The sequence below is a fragment of the Acyrthosiphon pisum genome, chromosome A2 (genome assembly GCF_005508785.2).
Source record: "Acyrthosiphon pisum isolate AL4f chromosome A2, pea_aphid_22Mar2018_4r6ur, whole genome shotgun sequence".
Lineage (NCBI taxonomy): Eukaryota > Metazoa > Arthropoda > Insecta > Hemiptera > Aphididae > Acyrthosiphon > Acyrthosiphon pisum.
The window spans coordinates 74,039,934-74,060,897 of NC_042495.1; the positions used below are offsets into that span (position 1 = coordinate 74,039,934).

The 20,964-nt window shown below is 28.1% G+C and overlaps 2 protein-coding genes across 3 annotated transcripts; both read right to left on the minus strand.

The window, feature by feature from the left end:
• Positions 1–778: 778 nt before the first annotated feature.
• LOC100167579 (copine-8) lies at positions 779–5,075 on the minus strand. Of its 2 annotated transcripts, none has more exons than XM_001948715.4 (8): positions 4,550–5,075; positions 3,578–3,863; positions 3,293–3,505; positions 3,009–3,218; positions 2,794–2,926; positions 2,345–2,575; positions 2,085–2,263; positions 779–1,768 (listed from the first exon to the last, which is right to left on the minus strand). In XM_001948715.4, exons 1-8 carry the CDS (start codon positions 4,612–4,614, stop codon positions 1,442–1,444), a joined length of 1,644 nt encoding a protein of 547 aa, XP_001948750.1. In that variant the 5' UTR covers positions 4,615–5,075; the 3' UTR covers positions 779–1,441. The 2 variants fall into 2 exon arrangements, with proteins under 2 accessions (XP_001948750.1, XP_029345295.1); XM_029489435.1 differs by having other exon boundaries at positions 3,006–3,218.
• Positions 5,076–12,226: 7,151 nt separating this feature from the next.
• On the minus strand, positions 12,227–19,254 carry LOC100569673. The gene is made up of 4 exons (XM_029490172.1): positions 19,048–19,254; positions 16,690–16,830; positions 13,348–13,448; positions 12,227–12,969 (listed from the first exon to the last, which is right to left on the minus strand). Exons 1-3 carry the CDS (start codon positions 19,121–19,123, stop codon positions 13,378–13,380), a joined length of 288 nt encoding a protein of 95 aa, XP_029346032.1. The 5' UTR covers positions 19,124–19,254; the 3' UTR covers positions 12,227–12,969; positions 13,348–13,377.
• Between the last annotated feature and the right edge of the window lie 1,710 nt (positions 19,255–20,964).

Consider the following 20,964-nt stretch of genomic DNA (forward strand, 5'->3'; position numbering starts at 1 on the left):
AATGTACTAATACAATTATTACAATTAGTATACCTAATTAAATACTTTTAAGCGGATATAAATATTTTTTTATTTCATAATAATTCATTGAAGTTAACAAAAATAATTAATAAATAAAATATTCATTACAAAGAAATAAGAAATTAGCGATAATTTAAATAAATATATGTTAGATATTACATAATAAATAATGAAACATTTATAATATTTAACAAGCATTTATGAAAATATGTTATACAATTTAATTGTATCAAGTACCACTTGCACAGTGTGTTAATAAATAGTTTAAAAAAATAATAATATATTTCTTTAGACTTGTATTATGTATTACAAAGATATTTAAAACAAGTATACAATAAATAACTAATAAGGTAAATATTAGGTACTGAAATTAATTACTATACATAACAACTAATAAATAATAATATTTATTCTTAGTGTATAATAATAATATACAAAATATACCTCGCTCAACGAGAAACCAGAACTATTCCGCGTATACCGTTGGGCTTATAATGTTGTAGTAGTTGGGAACGACGAGTTTTCATCCACCATGCAGTCCTGATCTCTCGTTGAACAGGGTATAGATAAAACAATATTTTTAAATTATAAGTGTGTTATACTATTGAGCATAATAAAGTATAGTACGTAATATTATACAATATTATGTTTTCAATAGCGTATGTAGAATTTTTTCACGGGGGTTGAGGGATATAAAGATTTTAATAGACGTTCAGTATGCACATATATTCATATTATTTATTACTTATTGTATTGTGTACATAATTTGGTCTGGGGGGGGGGGGGGTATGACCACCATACCCCCTTGTTGATTCACCACAGTATATTTGAGTCAGTGACCTGGTATACTAAAACTATTAACTAACTTTCATAAAAATAACAAATAAAAAAATAAAATGTTTTAGTGAATTAATTAGGTACCTAATTATCATTTAATTTTTAAACAACTGAGCCTTAGTGTTCAATTAACACATATTTAATAAATGCATACAAATTAAAAGAATATTAAACTTTTAATTAGTTAATTAGTTTAGAGCCTTAAAACAAAGCATGAGCTTATAAGAAATTTGTATATAAAAACAATTCAATATTATCCAGTATAAAAAGGTCAATTTAAAATAGTAAAATAAAAATATTATATTGTATAAGTGTTTAAAAAATAAATTCAATTACCTATGTAAGTAGGTACATTTTATATAAAAACTAAATATGCTAGCAAGATAAAATAATTTAAGATTTGTATAAATATAATATAAATTCAACTTTTTCATCTGTATGAAAGATCCATATACCCTAGTTTATATGAATTAAATAGTGTTGCGCAGTTATAGTACACATTTTAAAAGAAACAAAATATACATAGCACCAATAGATTTAGAAAAAAGATAATATGATTTAAAGCTGTTTACAATTAATTAGTTTATTGAATTTTTAAATCCTCAATCTCTGGTGTTGTGGTTTGAGATGCTCTCCTTTTAGGCACAATACCATTTATCTTCATGTAGTCCATAAATTGTTTAGGTACTTCGGCCAATACATCTTTTGCTAAATGTAAATTAGCAACACTAGGGTCAAGATTATGATAACTGTTAAAAGCAACAAACTGGACAATATCCCTTGCTGCTTTAACTCCGTTCATTTTTAGTCCTCCTTTATCAGCATCTAATTCTTCCATTGCATCAAATTCTGCATTTCCAATGCCCACAATAATTATAGAAACTGGTAATGAAGATGCTGTAATAATAGCCTAAAAAATAAAGGGATAGTAATAATCAAATAATTTATTTTTAACAGATAGTTAAAAATACAAGTAAAAATGATATGGACAAGATATCGGACTTGGTCTTTATAAAATATATAATTACTATTTAAAATTTTAATTTCAAAACTACTCTAAAAGTATGAACTATCCTAACACTAAATATTTATAAAGATTTTATGAAAAATTAACTGCTTTTTTACTTTTATATGAGCATGCTAGAAAATATTAATGCAAATATTAGGAACAAGGGTAATACATTAAATTAAAATACAAATTAAATAAACCCAACTATTAACAGTACCTGTATGGTATCTGGCATGTCAGTAATAACTCCATCAGTCAGTATAAGTAAAATAAAATAACCACTCCCATCTCGGTTATTTTGAGCTATTTTAGCTACATGATTGATAACAGGTGCAAAATTTGTAGGTCCATATAACTGCACTTGATTAATACAATTACGATATGCATCTAGCACACCTAAGTATAATATAATTAGAATTTAAAATATTATAAATTTAGGAAAATTATTAATAATTTATTTGGTTTCAGGTTATATACCTCTTACGCCAAAACAATGTGGATTTTCAGGATTCATATTAACAAAAAATTCATGTGATACTTGTCCATTAGGTGGAATTTTAGCTCCAAAACCCAACACAGGGAATTGTTTATCAGTATCATAGTCTTCAATTATAGATACAACACTCCACATTGCTTGTTCATAACTATTCATACTTGCATTATTTATGAAATGCAAAGATGATGGTTTTGATGGACTACCATTTGAAGCTAAAAAATAAAATAATATATTCTGTACAAATTACAGTGAATAAAACTTTAATTATAATTTTTTTGCAGATTTTTTAATGTTTTAATCAAACAAATAAATGTAATATTATAAATCATGCAAATTAAACAACATGCCAATATTACATTTTAATTAAGTAAAAGTATAAAATTTGTTAAAACATTTTTACATTTTTATAGAAATTATTAACTTATTTTACCAGTAAAATCAACAGCCACTGTACAAAATATCTCTGTTCCTCCTTGGACATAATCTAAGAATGTATAAGTAGATTGTATTTTTATGTAATCTACACGTATTTCTCCAGAATCTTTGTAATCTTTTTTTTTTTCCTGAAAAAATGTATTAAACAATATAATATATAAAAAATTGAATAAGATAACAATAGGAATATATAAAAAAAACAATAACTACTTTTTTCTTTCCATTTATGCATTTAAAAGTAGCATTAGGATTTGAGAGACCTTTTAGAGTGGTATGAAATTCACCAATCAGGCTATGATCACCACTTGAATTCCAATCAAAACAAATAATTTTTAAATCACGTTCATAATCCCCATTACAAAATGTCCGAACAGGAATAGTAAATTTCTTCCATCGAGGAGTTAATGTATCCTTAATAACCTTTTCAAAAATATTTAATAAGACATTTTATAAAACGATACATTATTGTCAATATATTTAAACTTTTTACTTACATCAGTTTTATAAACCAATGTGTAATTGCCAGTATCTGTAAGTTTAAAGATTTCCAAAAATGGATCAGATTTACCAAAAAAATCTTTTTTGTCCAATTTAAATCCGCTCATTTCTAATGTTACTTCATCTCTATCCATACCCAATTCTTCGGCTGTTATAACTAAATAACTACTTTTTAATTTACCATCACGATCTGTCAGTTGTAACTTGTTCTAAACACAATAAAAACATTATTTATTATGAACAGAGTACCCCTTCCTACAGTGTAGCATAGATTTTCTTACACGTTTGTTAGCAACAAGTTGTCCCAAAGGAATTGTAATAGTTCCAAGAAAATCATGAGCTGACAAATCTTTATCTTTTGAATCAGTATCGTACACTTCAAACAACAGTGGCTGTTTTTCTTCAAATCTGTAGCTTATCAATACTTTGGAAACAAAATTTGGATCCTGATTATTTTTAACAGTTTCAGTTCGGTGAAACTCTACCCATTTATTTTGACCAAATGGTTGTACATATGTTACACACATCGGGTCAGATTTTGACATAACATCTGTACCAGACAGCCCTCTAAAAATAATAAGAGGTAAAATACAATTTTTAATGGTAAGTAGGATCAATCAAAATTGTGGTTTTCATTATATTTTGATTTTAGTCATATTTTTATTTTTATACACTTATTATTTTATTTTAATATCAAATTATTTAGGTAAATATATAATTAAAAGTAACTTTTAGCTTATTATTTTATATTGGAAATTTAAATTTGAAAAAACTGTTTTAATATTTTTAATAGTACTTACATAAACACACACACACACACAAACACATACATATATATATGTGTGTGTGTGTGTTATTAAAAGCAACCTTACTATAAGTTTGATCAAAACATTTAGGTATACAATTTTTTTTTACAACCTAGTAATAGAAATATATGAAATATTTATTTTATTTTCTTCTACACAGTACAAACACTTTAATAATGTAAAATATGTATAGGTTAGCTACGCTCTATAGAGTATATTAAAATAATATATTAACATTAATTTGCTTTCACATTATGTCATAACCATTAAAATGTATTCAACAATTATTGTTATTAAGTAAGTGTATGTTAAAAATTAAATTAATATAGCATTTTTTAACTGTCACATCAAGTACTCGGCAGAAGAAAAACACAATTCAGTGTTAATGGGGTTAACAGAATATTTGGATTTGGGATGTATATTATTATTATACAATTACACATTTACCTGCACGCCAATGCTAACTCAATATCGGCAGACGGAGAAACGGCTGATCCTGGTGTAAAAGCCATAATATTGTTTTAATTCAAAATTTTAAATCAATTAAAACGTTTAATAAATTATAGGCAACTATTGCGAGTTGTGACAATTATTTTTATTATTGCTGTTTAATTCATGAGTGTATAGAAAGACACATTAAAGGTAGCCAATAGGTAATATACTAATACATGAATATTGAACTTATTAAAAAAATAAAGATTGTTATCTATACTTGAGATATTATTCTGTGATATTATTCTTGGCGTACTGATAAATAGGGATAAAATGATTAAAAAAAAAGTGAAAGTATAATATAGAAAATCATAATTAATTAGTCATTAGATTATATTATATGTAAGGACGGACTACAGTCGCAGAAAACATTTAATAATTTTTTAATTTATATTCATGCAACTTCCTATGAGGTAATGGAGAATTATAGTATCATTTTAAAAATTACTATAATGATTCATGGTGCAGAACTGCAGATTACAGACTGAAGTATAGACCACGGTTGTATATAGATAATAGATATGTACACGAGTACACGACACGTAAATCCTAAGCTCTGGTACAGTGGTTCCCAATTGGTGAACCGCGGACCCCCAAAGGTCCGCGTGTTGATGTTAAAGGGCCGCGATTGTGTACTTGTCACGAATTAAGATGTACAATTAAGGTATATTACCTTGATTCGTGGTACTTGTGTAATAGGCTAGGGGTCTTCTTCAGTGTAGTTCTGGCCCACACGGCTACCCGGCCATCGCCGTAGGCCCTTGGATATTTTTATATATTGAGGTCCTAGTCAAATGGGAATGGAATTTTAAAATAAATCTAAGTTAACTCACGATTCTGACTATTGACTTTCCAAATTTCCAATTAATTAACATACTGTAGATATATATAGGTACATTATTATATATTTTTTTAATTTTATATCTATATAAAATCATTAAAAAGTATACATTTTTTACCAAAACATAAAACATTGTAATTAGTCAATCAGTGAAATTATATTTTATAAAGGATGTACCTGTACATTATTTTATTTATATTAACTTATATACATTTGACAAAAAATAATTATAACTAATAATAATTATAATAGGTACCTACCATTGGCCATTTGGACTCCACTACTCTAGTTTTAGTAAGTTATGAATAATTATGATATTATTTGTACATTGTACCTACACAGAAAATAAAATTACTTATATATAGATAAATGGTTTTTATTAAAGGGGCTTAAGGGCCAATAGAGAATGATTTTGCCGGTGGTGGACTGGCCCACTCGCCCACTGTGCTACTGCACTACTGCAGTGCAATTGCACAGTGGTCGGGTGTCATATTATGTCCACCAGGCTGGTACAAAATAATCTATCTGGTATAATATTATTATTGTTGACAATTTTTTTTTTGGAACTCTTCTATTTCGAATACCTTGGTAGTATACCAACATGATCCATTCCGCTCAACTAAACTTTAAAATTTATTAAATACTTATAACTATAGCCTATAGGGCCCTCATTTTAATGTCAAATTCATTTATTTTTAGAAAGTCCCCAATGCTTTTCAAGTACAAAATCCGTTTCAAACAACAAAGAAAGGAAAACGTCAACTTTTATTTTACATTTATATCAGTTTTGGCGTTTTTGAGCAATAATTATTGTAATTTTTATGTTATGTTGTTAATTGTTAGTGCACATTTATACATGATATACATTTTTAGATTAAACTTATTTTGTTCCAACCATTCATAATTAATCGATTATTTATGATTTTGATACATCGAAAACGTCTTTATCTATCTACATTTCAACGGCTGTTATATACTTAAATGTGTCCGGAATTTTTAAGGATATTATTGCGGTTAAAATGCATTTTTTTAGTACATTTTTGATATTTCTAAAGCATTATTGGATAGTTTTTACTTTTTTAGGGCATTTAAATCCGGGCCCGTGGTTATAAGCCCATAAACATTAAACTACTCATCCAAAATTTGATTAAAATATATCAACAAACATAATGCAAAAAAATGTTCAAAAAAGTTTGTTCTAACCAAGCCCGGATTAAAGATTAATTGGGCCCCGGGATACCATACACTTAGTGGACCCCCTTTCAAATATAACTTGGTTGTAACTAAATTGTATCTCTACATTTTTACGACTGTATAAAATTTTGTTATTTAGTACTAAATAACCACTATTACAATTGTCAATCATAGATAATAAAGTTTGTAGTTTATATAGTTTACAACTCTCATTTTATAAACATTTTTATATTTATTATAATTTAAAAATTTTTCATGATATAAAATTAAGAACATTTTTATTTTATAATTACTATATTATAACTAAAATTATTTAATTTTTTTGAAAACTTTTGTACGCATTACAAAATGAATATTTTGGGGATAAAAATAGGCCCTCAAAATCAATGGGCCCCGGGACCGTGCCCCTCCTGGTCCCCCCTTAATCCAGGCTTAGTTCTAACTATTGGAAAGGATTGAAAAAAGTTTTTAAAACGACGTTTATATTACTTAGATTTTTAAAAGGAAGGAGCTTATTTTGACGCCTCAAACTACGCTACACTATTTAAATGGCAATCTATACGTATAAGGGCCCGTTTTACAATAGTTGAACTCCGGTTAAACCACCGAATTCGGTCGGTAAAATCAGTGGTTCAAGCGTAACCAAGGTTTAAACTATGATTGTAAAACGGGCCCTAAAAGAAAAAAAATTGGAAAATGTTACATTTTTTCGAACTAAGGTGTTGGCGACATACATGTTGATGGCTTTTTTAATACAAATTTTCCGTTTTGGCGAATTTTGTGGTGGAAGGATTTCTGAGTGAATATCCAAACTGAGCTACAATGTTAACGGCCTCGTCGAGTAACCATTTTGCCAAAAAAATTTTCAAAAATGATTGTTCTAACTAGGAAAGGGACTGAAAACTGTTTTAAAAACGACGCACAGTGGGGCAAAAACAACAATTTATATACATTAACTAAAAAAAAAAAAAAATATGCGGTGGTAATATTTATAATTGCCTATTAACGTACCTATAATGTACCTGTAGTATTTCAACATATTTCTAAGTCATTAGATTAGATTATTTGATCCCACTCCACACCAAGCAATATTACGTAATGGTCATACTACTAGCCGAGTAAACGCCTGATTTATTCAAAATACCTATTTCTTTCTTGTTTATGCATTTTATTGTTTTATAATTTTAATCCTTCCAACTTAACCATGAAACCATGTGGCTCAGGTATGTTTCTTATTTTTAAATTGATTTATTTTAACAGATTTATAAGTTTTGACGGTTTTAAAAAATTGTAATGTTTACACATAAGAAGAATAAAAATATTTTAAATTTTCAATGAAAAATTGGATGTTTAATTATGTTCCGTGATTGATCCAGCTATCATTTATACATGATTAGAATCAGGAGGTATTGTGTTAAACGATGACTTTTTCAAATTTTGCTCGTTTTTGCCCTAAACTTTTTAAATCGTGCCATTGGTTTTAGTTTTCAATGATAAATTAAATAATTTCTTTGGTATAAGAGTGATATATTTAAGGTTTTCAATAATTTCGTGGTAAAAAGAAGTTTTTAAATAACTTTGAATATTTTATGTTATAATTCTGGGAGTTTTCTAAATATTTTAATAATCTTGCCCCACTGTGCGACGTTTATGTTACTTAGATTTTGAAAAGGAAGGAGCTTATTTTGACGCCTCAAACCGAACTATACTATTTATTTAAATGGCGAACTATATAGAAACTTAGGTGTTGACGACATACCTGTTGATGGTTTTTTTAATACAAATTTTCCGTTTTTTGAATTTTGTGGTGGAGGGATTTCCGAGTGAACTTTAAAACTAAGCTAGATAGTAAATTTAATAACTAAAAAATTCTAGTTTTTAATTTGTTTTTTTTTTTTTGAAAATTCGGGCATTTTCCCAACCCAAACTTCTGACCATGCAAATACCAACTAAATCCAATTTGCTACCGGAAACCATCCTTAAAGTTGAAAATCGAAGCATTATTAGGCACTGTTACAAAAGAAGAAGACAGATACAAAAAACAATTTAAAACATATCAATAACCACTTAAAATTTAAAAGACTAAAACTAAGATGATTGACTGTTAAGGTAGAATATTAAGTTTTAATTTGGAAATTAAATTAAAACAACTGTAGTAAACTAGGAAAGTGAAATTATATAAGCACAAAAACAATCAAATAAGTTGGATAGGTCATAGGTAGGTAGGTATATTGTATATTATGTTTTTAGTTGTACTATTCCCGATTTGATAATAACTACCTACCTATTAAATTTAAATATATTGTTTGAATTCTATCTTTTACTTCCTTGCTATTTTTATAACAATAATGAATAAACTGATTTATTTTAATAAAAAACAAAGTTCAAGATAGGTACACAAAAATTTTATTCTTCTTTAGTTTTATATAATTTACAATATACAAAATCCAGGTTCAAATTCTGGTTATTAGAACTCTACCCAGTAGAATTTCCTAAATTAAATTAAATTAACTTAAGTATATAAAATATTTTACAAAATGTACATGTATATTTATTATTAGGTAATTAATTATTTTATCTAGATTGCATAATTATAAATGATCTGGAGCTTAAAAACTATGGATTATTAATAATTGGGGTGATCATCAACCATCATTGTTGGTAGATAAAAATATACCTACAAATTACAATAATTACCTACGTATAGGTAGGTACTCTAATAAATAATAATAAACTATAAACCTAATATAATAATTATGATTGGTTGATAGATCTATAAAAAATAAATTATTATTATTATAATTTATAACCGTGTATAATATGCAATAAACTATAAGGTAGGTAAGTAGGTATAAACTGGGCATGATTATACCATCGATTATAAATACTTGAATTTATAAATTATAATCAATGATAATACTTATAAAGTTGTGTAGGACATAGGACATAGGACATAGGACATAGGACATAGGACATAGGACATAGGACATAGGACATAGGACTATATCAAATATTCAAATGGGTAGGGCGAGGGTTTAAAGAACATTATTTTAGAATTATTATCTAAATTAAATCGTATACTAATAAAACGAATTAAACGATAGGTACCTACATACTATATTACCCATATAATATTGTAATAACGTACGTATGGTTTATAACGGCTACATTACATTAGTAAGGTACCTATACTTAGGTATAGGTATTACACAATTACAGCTGTTAACTTGTATTATCGGGTATACAAGTAAATAATGCAAGGAAAAGTGTCATACAATGTTATAAAAAACATTAGCTACCTATTTAATAGTACCTAGGTACCTATTAGAGACAGAATAAAATACCTAGGTACTAAATTAACGGATCGTACACAACATGTTCATAACAGGAAATGTGGAGATCATTATAGAAAACAAAAATTGATATTATTTGGGCGTAATTAATTATTATAGGTGCATGTTATAATTTTAATTATCTATATAGGTAACTGTTTTGTTTGGAAAATATTAGGCTGGTAGGTAGGTAGTAGCCACTAGGTAATTAGATAGGTACTAGGTAGGACTGTAGAGGTACCTATCTAGTATATGGCTATATCCATGTACTGGACTAGTCATTTGTCTGTGATTAGGTTCTTTTTGTTCCTGTACCACTGTTGTAAGTACCTACCTACTGCAAGTTTAACACCCAAATGCCGATTTAAATACCTTGCTTAGACAAATGGACCTAGGTTGGTAGGTAGGTACCTACCAAACAGCAAACAAAGGGCAATAATGTTGTACTTTACGCATTTTCTCCTGGGGTTATAGTTCTAAGGGCATATTTAAGGAATGACCAGATCGTAGGCATTTATTTTTATAGATTACATTTTTTTGTATAGGTACATTAAAATACAGTTTACAGTTCCACTTATATGTGATGGGTAGAGATGAATATTGAATTTGGAATAACGTGCTGTAGTAAGAGGCCTCGCTTCGGCTATTATTTAAGGGGCAACATTCAGGCAAATTCTAATCTCGCTTAAGCCACCCGAAATTTATATGTTTTAGCTGTAAATGATTATTAGTAGGTACCTAAGTCAAAACTTAAGGTCTTTTGAACTAAAATTGACGGCAGTAGAAAGGCCTCTTAAGTATTATAAATTAAAATATACCTATATATTGTTATACACTATTATTTTTATAAATTATAATTTTGTATATTTCAATGTAGGTTTCAAAATAAAAAATATGCCACACTCCTTGTATCCGCCATTTGTGATTAGTTATTATTTATTATTTACTCTATGTTACTTATACACCGATAGTATAGGGCGTATAATATTTATAACATTATGGAAAAGTACAATATTTTTAGAATACCTATTGTACCTATTCATGCGGGTTGCGGACTTACATAGCAGGAATGAGGAATCTTATACCTACAACTTATCAAGGTATACATGGTATAATTGTAAGTTCATTCCACAAAAGTCGGAAAATTTAAACAAATATCTATATCTATATCGAAACACTATAACATATCAACACTTTACACGTTTTAAGACTGAAACACTTGCCAAAATATGCAATATCGCATAAGAATGCATTTTTGAAGGTACCTAACACTAATGCCGGGTTGCACAAAACATTTAATGAATCAATAGAGAGCTTAAGGTACCTTTGTTTTTTGTGGGCATGGGTTGTCCTATCAATATTTTATATAATATGACAATAATTTATATTCGTCAATTGTCCAACTTTAAGTTTGTACAAAACGTTATAAAAAATGTAAAATTAAAAATGCTGACATCCTATTTCTTTTAGGGTTAAAGGGCAGGGTTTTTATCCCCTCCGGAAACCACCCAAATGCGCCACCATACGCGATCATTTGATACATACAATAGCGTTAGGTATCTATATAGACCTAGTAATCAGTGCCCACTGTTGGTAAAATAGTACCTATATTATTCCATTCGCATGGTACTTTAATACTTTATAACATGTAAAAGAAAATAGTACATAGATATCCTAAAAAGTTAAAAATTAAACTTTATGTATAGAACGTATGCCTAGGTACCTATTGTGTTGTTGTTTCATAGAATTTTTAAATGTTTAGTCACAAAATATTAGGTACACTTTTAAATTGCTGTATTCTTCATTAAATAATATTGAAAAATAAAAACTGTACCTACATATACAGTAAGAACATTTTTAAATATATTATATAATTCAACACAATTATTTTAGCTTAATAAACAAAATGTAATGGAGTAAAATTCATGATATTATATTCGTTTATTGTAGGCAGACTATTAATATGTAAATATATATATATATATAAATAAATTGTATAGGTACCTTACTTGGTGGATATATACCTAGGTACTTAATTGTCTTTATATGGGGCATTAGCTACTCGTTTTTCATTGTATTTATTATATAGTACCTATTTAATGGTTTCGCAATTAAAAAATCTCGGAAGCGTACAAGGACTTTGATTCAGGAGAAATTCCAGAAATTAAATTTTTTTTATAAATTCAACCAGTATAAAGGTTACTATTTAAATTATTATAATGTCTATTGTCCAATGTATAAACAGTGTATTAATATTTTGCTACATTTGTTATTGAAGAAATATTTATTCCATTGCTTATGCCTTAGTGTATTACAATTTACAAATATTATTTTTTTATGAATAACAATAAAATTATTAAATCCTTATCAAACTGGTACCATGTAGATAACTCCAACCCAACCCAACAAATATGGCCCAGGTCCTAGACTGTAGATATATTGGCATGTTAAAATTAGTGATTTGTGTAAGTGTATTGTGGGCATTGATATATAAACAATAAAATGTAATAGGTAGGTAGGTACTTAATACAATTAACCTGCCTATTATTATTTGTCATTAGGTTGATATTTAAATCTATTCCGTAATTTAGGCCGGTGTGTTATATATAAGTTATATCATATATTTTAAGAGGTATTTATACATTTTTAATAACTATTGATGTATCTCATTGTCAGTTACCGTTGGAGAAGTCTCATTACTTATGCAACCCGGGCACTGTTTACAATCATATTCAAATTATTTGTATTTTAAATTGCTAGTAACAGATGGATAAGTTCAATTTGTTTACATGAGTAGGTAGGTAGTAAGAATAAACGTTATTGCCGCTATAGATTTACAATAATTATTTTTAATGAATAGTTTAAAAAATATTCTTAATCTTAAAAACGCATCACCAAACACTAATTAATATTAATAATAATAATTTGGAAGAAAAAAATTGTTCAGTTAATCCGCTCCACCTCGTCTGCATTTGTTCGTGCTGCTGTCTTGCGTGTAAACACGGTATCTGAAACACAAGGTAGTTTCACAATTACAATTTACAAATATTTTTGTCTAAGCTGAGTGCAAAAATAATATTATACATTTATATGTTGTTATGCTAACAAATGCAATTTTGGAACCTGATCAGTATAGCGTATAGATAGAACGCTTAGATATTTCAATATTTGGTGCCTAACTTTGGTGCTCAATAATCTGAAATAGATAGGTACTGTGAAAAATGTTTCTAAAATTAGGTATGTATACTAGATACTAGACAGTGAGTGTCTGCTGTCTAGTATAGACCAGTATACAGTAAGTGACCAAATAATAGGTTTTATTATTTTTTTTAATGATCTACCACAGATGACATGTTTTTTTCCGTTTTCCATGCGATTCTACTTACAAAACACAACGATGCACATCACATTGATTCTCAAAATAACTGAGAGTCAGCTGGATAGGGTTTGAATTGATCTTTGGAAAATCGCCATTTGTTTGATTCACCTACAATTAAGACAAACATTGATTCTACATTAAACCATGTTTTATATTTAGTCTAAAAAAATCATTAAGTACTCATAATATGTTGGTTTTTGTTATTATTATTATTATTATTATTATTATTATGGCGATGATGATGATGATAACGATTGATGATGTATAATACGGGTAATCGGGATATAGTGCGAGGGCCGACCGTCAGTATCGTACGCCACACCAATCGATCAACGTACCGAACAGTTTTTATTAATAAAGAGATATTTGTGGCTTGTACTGTTACTTTATTTTATTTAACAATATACACACCCCTCGTCATCAGCATCCCCATACGATTTATCCTGATCGACCAACAATTCAATACCTAATAAATAATAGACCATTTTATTATTTATCATATAATAACTAATGAGTATTAAATTGAATATTTCAACATATTGTGTTAGCTCGTTTAAAGTTTTTTTAATTGATTTATATTCATATTTTTAATTTCAGTAGCTTGAATTTCTATGTTTTCTTCTAAACCAGGTACTTATTAATTTGTTTATATTGTTGCAGAAAAAGGTCGACGAGAACGTGGAGAATATAGCTGCAGTGAAAGTTAGAATCACTCTATTCCATTCAAGTCACGGATACTTGAATGGACTGAATGAAGGATTTTGATATATTTACTTATGAGGATGTCAACAAACTATTTGTTTCCTCTCTCTGGCCCACGTGTAACATTTTTTCTATGTTTTTATGTAATCTTAGAGTAAAACCACCCATTTCAAAAAACATAGAGGATAATATTTTTGAGGGAATGACATATCGATTTTATATTTTTATTGTTATTTGACTTTGTATTCTACTTTCAAAATAAACAAAAATATGTTGGAAATTTAAATTATGTTTAAATTGTTTTGAGACAATATTTAGACAAATCGATATATCATTCCCTCAAAAATATTATTCTCCATCTTTTTTGTAATGGGTGATTTTACTCTAAGATTACTTAAAAACATAGAAAATATAACTCTGCGTAAATGCTTTTTATCTATGTTGCGCATGGGCTAGAGAGAGAAAACAAATAGTGCGCTGACGACCTCTTATTCCTATATGGTTTTTGTATTTAAACAAAAATATGAACATAATTAAATATTTATTAATTTATAAATAGCTGTTATATTATATCTAAAGATCCCTTCGTCATAAATGTATAATAAATCCAAAACATTTAAATATTATGTTTCACTAATTCTATAACAGATTTTGGTCAACTACTGACAGCTATCAAACATGTTTAAATAAATGTCAGGAATCCTGAGTAGAGATGAATGCTTAAATATCCTAAAACCCGGCCTCTGTATGGTAAAGTCTGGATTTTTAGATTTTCGAAGAATTTTTTTCATCTTGCGTGAAAAACATAGAGCAGTTATAATACATTAATTTTAGTCTAAAAACAAATAAGACTTATATTACCTATATGTATACATTATAAGCTATTATGTTTGAGCCGAGAAGGATATAATGCTATAGCGGTATTATACTATCAATGCCACGTTTAATTATTTTTCACACTTTTATGTTAAATTATTCTTTACAATATATGATGCATAGGTGATTTAATGTGTATAGAAGTTAGGTTAGGTGTATACATATATGGTAGGTAGGTTGTAGTGGTTATACACTTATACTACCTATAGTATTATGTGTAATATAGTGTACATATAACATATAATATTATACATATAAAGGTTTGTATCAAGTGAATGAAAATTCACATTTTATTACCTTCCTACATATTAATTGCATTTAATGACACTATTATAAAGCACATGGTGTTCCGGCCACTGACTACCCATCTAAGTATACAACTCACATAATGAAACAATATCTGTAGATGTCATAACAATTCACAATGTACTTATATAATACTGCCTCTCTTACCGATGCTTTTCTGATATTTTGTTATTGATGTAACATTATGAGATACTGTATAGGTACATAAATACGTACATACAACCATACAATTATACAATTTACTAGGTATATTATTAAAATGATAAATAAAAAATAGTACCTATAAATATAAATATTTGTTTGTAAACAATAACATTTTTAGACTCATTTTGAATCTTTGACTATTAAATGCATTAAAAATGTATGCAAACACAATCTCTTTAATTTGAGTAAATTATAAAAATCGTAGCTTAGACCTATAAACAAAATCAACATAATTGTAGAACCTAACTATAAAAGTAGTTGTACCATGTAGGTATAAATTATAGTATATGTATGTTCGTTTGACGTGACACATGAATGCATGATGGCGCAAATTATAAATAAGATACCCGCCCGGAATTTTTAAGTATAATGTACCAATACCATGTATGTATTTGTATATTATATACCTATATGGCTATATATATCTATACAAATATTATCATATACAAATGATACGATATACCGAAGCATTGATATATGTTTCATTACAACAACATAATATGCATATCTACAATTGGAAATAAAAACAATTATTAATAATATTTTGAATTTGTATTACAAATAATTAAGTTTCTACCTATGACATAATCAAAATCAGTGTCACAACTATGAGTTTTTGGAGCGAGGAAAAAGAGATAGCAATCTTCATATCAAGCTAGTAAGTATTGTATAAATGTGTATTGTATAAAACCCATGTGGGAGGGCGTCAGCTTGTTCCACCACGGGTGGTTATAGCTGCACTGCTAATTTCAACGCTGCAGATGCATGTTATAAAATCTTATAATTTATAACTGAACACAAGTTATCTATTATTATGCAAAAAAATAGAGATTTTATAATATCACAGATGATTTTAAAAAAATGGTATAGTCTATAGGTACATGCATATATAGCCTTAAAAATGAAATAAAAATATGACCTGATTATAATGTACCTAAATACCTAAGAGAATATAAATAATTATGTCAAACATCTTTGAGTTTTGAATAAATGTGTTATTGCATGCAAAATTAATGAAAATAACACATTTTGCGACTATACCTAGGTACAGCACGAATGTTATTTTGGATTTCAGATTTCTTCTTTCTTTTTAAATAGGTACCATGTAGTTATACTTAATTATATAATACAATTAATCCGATTTATTGATATTATAATTTATAGATGTTTTGAAGTTTTCATTTTATTATTTTAAATATAATATAATTACTACTCGTTATGTAAAACATTAAACAACGATTACATTTCCTTGTTTACTTGCCTAGTGAATTGAGACCATAGTGCGCTTGATACATATTCTGAGCATTGGTAGCCATCGTCGTGATCGGCACGGAGCTGAGTGACGAGTTCTGATGGTTGTATCCGCTCATGGTAACTGTACCACCGGTCAGTTGGCTGAGTCCTAAGAATGTTCAATATTTTAACTATAAACGGTTTCAATGTTTAGGCACATGAAAGACGAAACAATATATAATATTCTAATCATATGAATTAAAATATAATAATAAATCAATTATTATATTAATATATTTAATTATATGTAGGTACACGGTATCTACTATCTGTACCTCCTAATTACATAAAAAAAGAAGATTTTGTATACAATTTATATTCTAAACAGTGGTATAATCACGGGGGGGAGAGTGTGACCCCTCCCCATCGGCCGTATTTTTTTTCACTATTTCAAATGCGTAGAACACTATTATATTTTTTTACCAACAACATCACGATTATTGATAAAGTGATTAAATTAATATAATAAATAAAAATAAATGAATGTATTGATTTTACAATGTGTTTTCTTTTTTATTTATTTTTTTTTATTTGTGTGTGTACACGATAAGTAGTCGGAATAATGCTTTGATTTTCAACTTCAGTATCTTGTTCGATGGCAAAGTGAATCTAGTTGGTGCATTGGGGAGGTCAAAATCCCATTAGTGTTGAAAAGCGCCGAGAAAAACAAAAAAAAAAATAATAAGGAAAACCGGGAAATTTTACGCTAAATCGGTTTTCAACAAAATCGATTTTGGTTTTTGGGTTAACTCTAAAACAAATGACCGTAGATACTTGAAATTTTCACTGGTTGTTTATATATTATCATTTTATATACACGATAAAATGTATTATTAATATTATTTGGATTTATTTTGAACTGTTTACGAACATTTTCGGTTTCAAATTTTTAGTTTTTTTTCTATAAAAATCAAAAATATTTATTTGTAGTCCAAAAAGCAAGGCTGGGCATTAACGAGTTACTTTTTTCTTATGTTATTCAGTAGCTTATGAGTTAATTAATTGTATTGCCACGTTAAGTTAATTTTTTTCCTGAGCCAATGGTTTAAAATCAATTCAATTTTGTAATGGAGTCATTTAAATAAACATTTTGAAGAAACGTCGCGGGTCGCGAAACAGCCCGCTGGCCCATGTAGGTACAGATAAGTTTATAATATAAGTATAACAGATTAACAAGTATATAAATCAAAAATGTACAGGTTAATAAAAAATTAATTTTAAAAAGAAGAAGATTTATTCTTGTTGGCATGCGCATTGCCTATAATTTACCAGTTACAGAAGTAGTTATTAGTATAAAACAGTAAAGAGAATGGATAGAGATCATGGATTGAAACTTGAAAGTATTGTGTTTTGAAATGTCTGGTAAATTATTATGGTTTTATAATGATGATTAAAGTATGAATGCTGAAAAGCTTTGTTTTTGGTTGCATTATTTTACTTTTGAAAAAGTACAGCTCACTAGGTACTGTCTACTAAAACGGAAAATACATAAATACATAATAACACAAAATTCATAAATATTATGACTACGGGTGGTGTGGGGGGCAGAGTCCCCACTATTAAATTCTAGTAAATTTTCAAAACCCACCCCATAGAAAATTCCTGAGAACGCCAATGGTTCAAAGCTATAATAAAATTTAACTTTTGAGATACAAAATAAGAACATTTTTTGAATTTTATTTTTCATAACAGATTTGAATACAACCATTTAATGACTTGTGTTAATATAGGTATAACTCGTATAAGATTATTTTCTGAGGTTACGGACACATTCGGGGGTCATTGTACCTCAAGGAGTCAAGGCAGTCAAGTCATCGTCTAGATTAAGGTAACACTTGTTAAATTATTATATGAATCTGGTATTTTCAGTAGCAAACGGAGTACATTAGAAGTGCCGGATTAAACATTTCTGGGCCCCTAGACAGTTAAAATTTTGGGACCTATTGAAAACTATTACCTAGTTATATCTTTAATTTTACTACCTACTTACTCAATAATTAAAATAAGCACTTTTAATAATAACAAATTAATTTTAATAAATAAAACAATGTTTATTGAATTATTTCACTAAAACTTAAAACTCTTACCTATTTATTAAAATTTTTTTTTTAAATATAATGACAATTTGTTATTTTATTATTGGTATAGTTACAACGAATCTCTGCACCTACTCGTCTTGTGTGCGCTATACTTTAAACCTAGGAATATGTAGGAATATATATAATAGGTACCTATATAATAATTAATAAATCCAACTAATATATAACTATCATAATATAGAGTATAGCATACAACTATGCAAGTATAGTAAATAAATATACTATACCCGTGGCCATGCTAGTCACACCCCATCTGGTGTCTGGAGAGCTGAACATTGACGTGGGACACAAACTGTCGGACATGGACCCAAACGGTGGTAGTCCGTGGGACGGCAATAGGGCACCAGGGCTCCTGAACACGTTTGTTGATTTCTTGCGTTTTTTCCATTTTGCTCTTCGGTTTTGGAACCAAACCTATTAATCAAAGATATAAGTTCTCCGAATCAATTTATTTTAGTTTGAATATTAAACTATTTACATATTTAAATAGGTATATATATTTATAAAATATATTATAAATACGTTTTTGATTAAAAATTGCTTGCTCAGTTGCTTTATGCTTAAATATGGTTTATATGTTGGTTGGTTTCATAAGTATATATATATAATGGTAACAATTCGTTTGTATATCTAAGCCACGAGACAAAAAAAAAACGCAAAAGTTTTATGTCTACACATAGTCGGAACAAAAGAAATGCAATAAAGTGCTTATACTGTCGGTATACTAATTTATTTTGTAAGTAATAAAATGTACAATATCTGGGCTTTCGGGAGTTATAATTTTGTACTATAATTTATCAAATGACGTGAACCCCCTATCCCGTATGTTCGGTACGTGAAAAGTAATAAAAGTAGAGGGGTTGTATCTAATAATCCTGTAATCCCGTTGACCTAGGGATTACTGAATGAAAACCAATTTATTCATGCCTTCTGATGTTCGGCGGAGTTCATTTTTTTCGCCCCTCCTTGCGATTAGGTGTGCGTGTATAACATGAAATATCTTAACATATAAATTGTTACAATGAAACATATGACATACACATACACATATGACATATGACAGGGTTGAGTAGAATAAGTGGTTATGTATTTAACATGAAAATATTCGATATTAATATTTAATATAATATGGTCATAGTAAAATTATATGATATCTGTATAATACACAACAGTACGAACAACGTTGATAAATTGACTTATTTCGTGAGTGTATTCGATTAATTTCACTAAATTGAGCATTTTAACTCTACAACTTTATTGTGATGACTGGCGATCAAATTTCAATTTTCTCTCAGCTGCAGGGTAAACAAAGTTATAACCTAACCAATCTGCACCACAGTTATTATATAGGCTATAATATTATGAGTAAGTTTATATGTATAGCGTATACAAATAATATCTGTTACAGCCTACAAAAATTTACTGTGTTAACTTGTAGTCTATTGTTTATATTTATATCTATCTACAGATTCACTATTATAGAATTCAGTTATAGCACGTGCGATTACAACTTATCATTATGCGCGCTAATTTTTCCACTAGCGTCTAGCTCTCCCCTAAAATCATCATTAGTCCTGTTACTTTTAATGCAATCGAACAACTGTAGTTAAACTGAAGAAAGTTTCCACTGCAGTTATTGAAATGAACTTTGAGAATTTTAACTATACAAAGTTTATTGTGAAGACTGCAGGCGATCAAATTTCAATAAAATTTCCTCTCAGCTGCAGGGTAAACAAAATTAGGTACCTATACATTCTACAACCTACATGCACATACTATTAAATATACTTTTAAATAAATTATCAAATTAATAGGTAAAAGCTTAATTATATGTATTTCTATAGGTATTCGTGTTTAATTATTTCATCAATTTTTCGTTACAGAAAAATACCAAATAAAATATATGTGATAAATGTTTATTATGGGCAAATCCCATTTTTTTTTGCAGATATAATGTATATATTATTAAGTAGGTAGACACAAGACAATGTACAACAATTGCTAACAATTACATATAATATAGTATATACGATTAGTAGGATGGCCATATATAACATTTTAAAATTATATAAATATATATATAAACAAAATAGTAGATCAGTATAATATATTATATCTTTAAAAATCTTAAAAGAGACATTTGG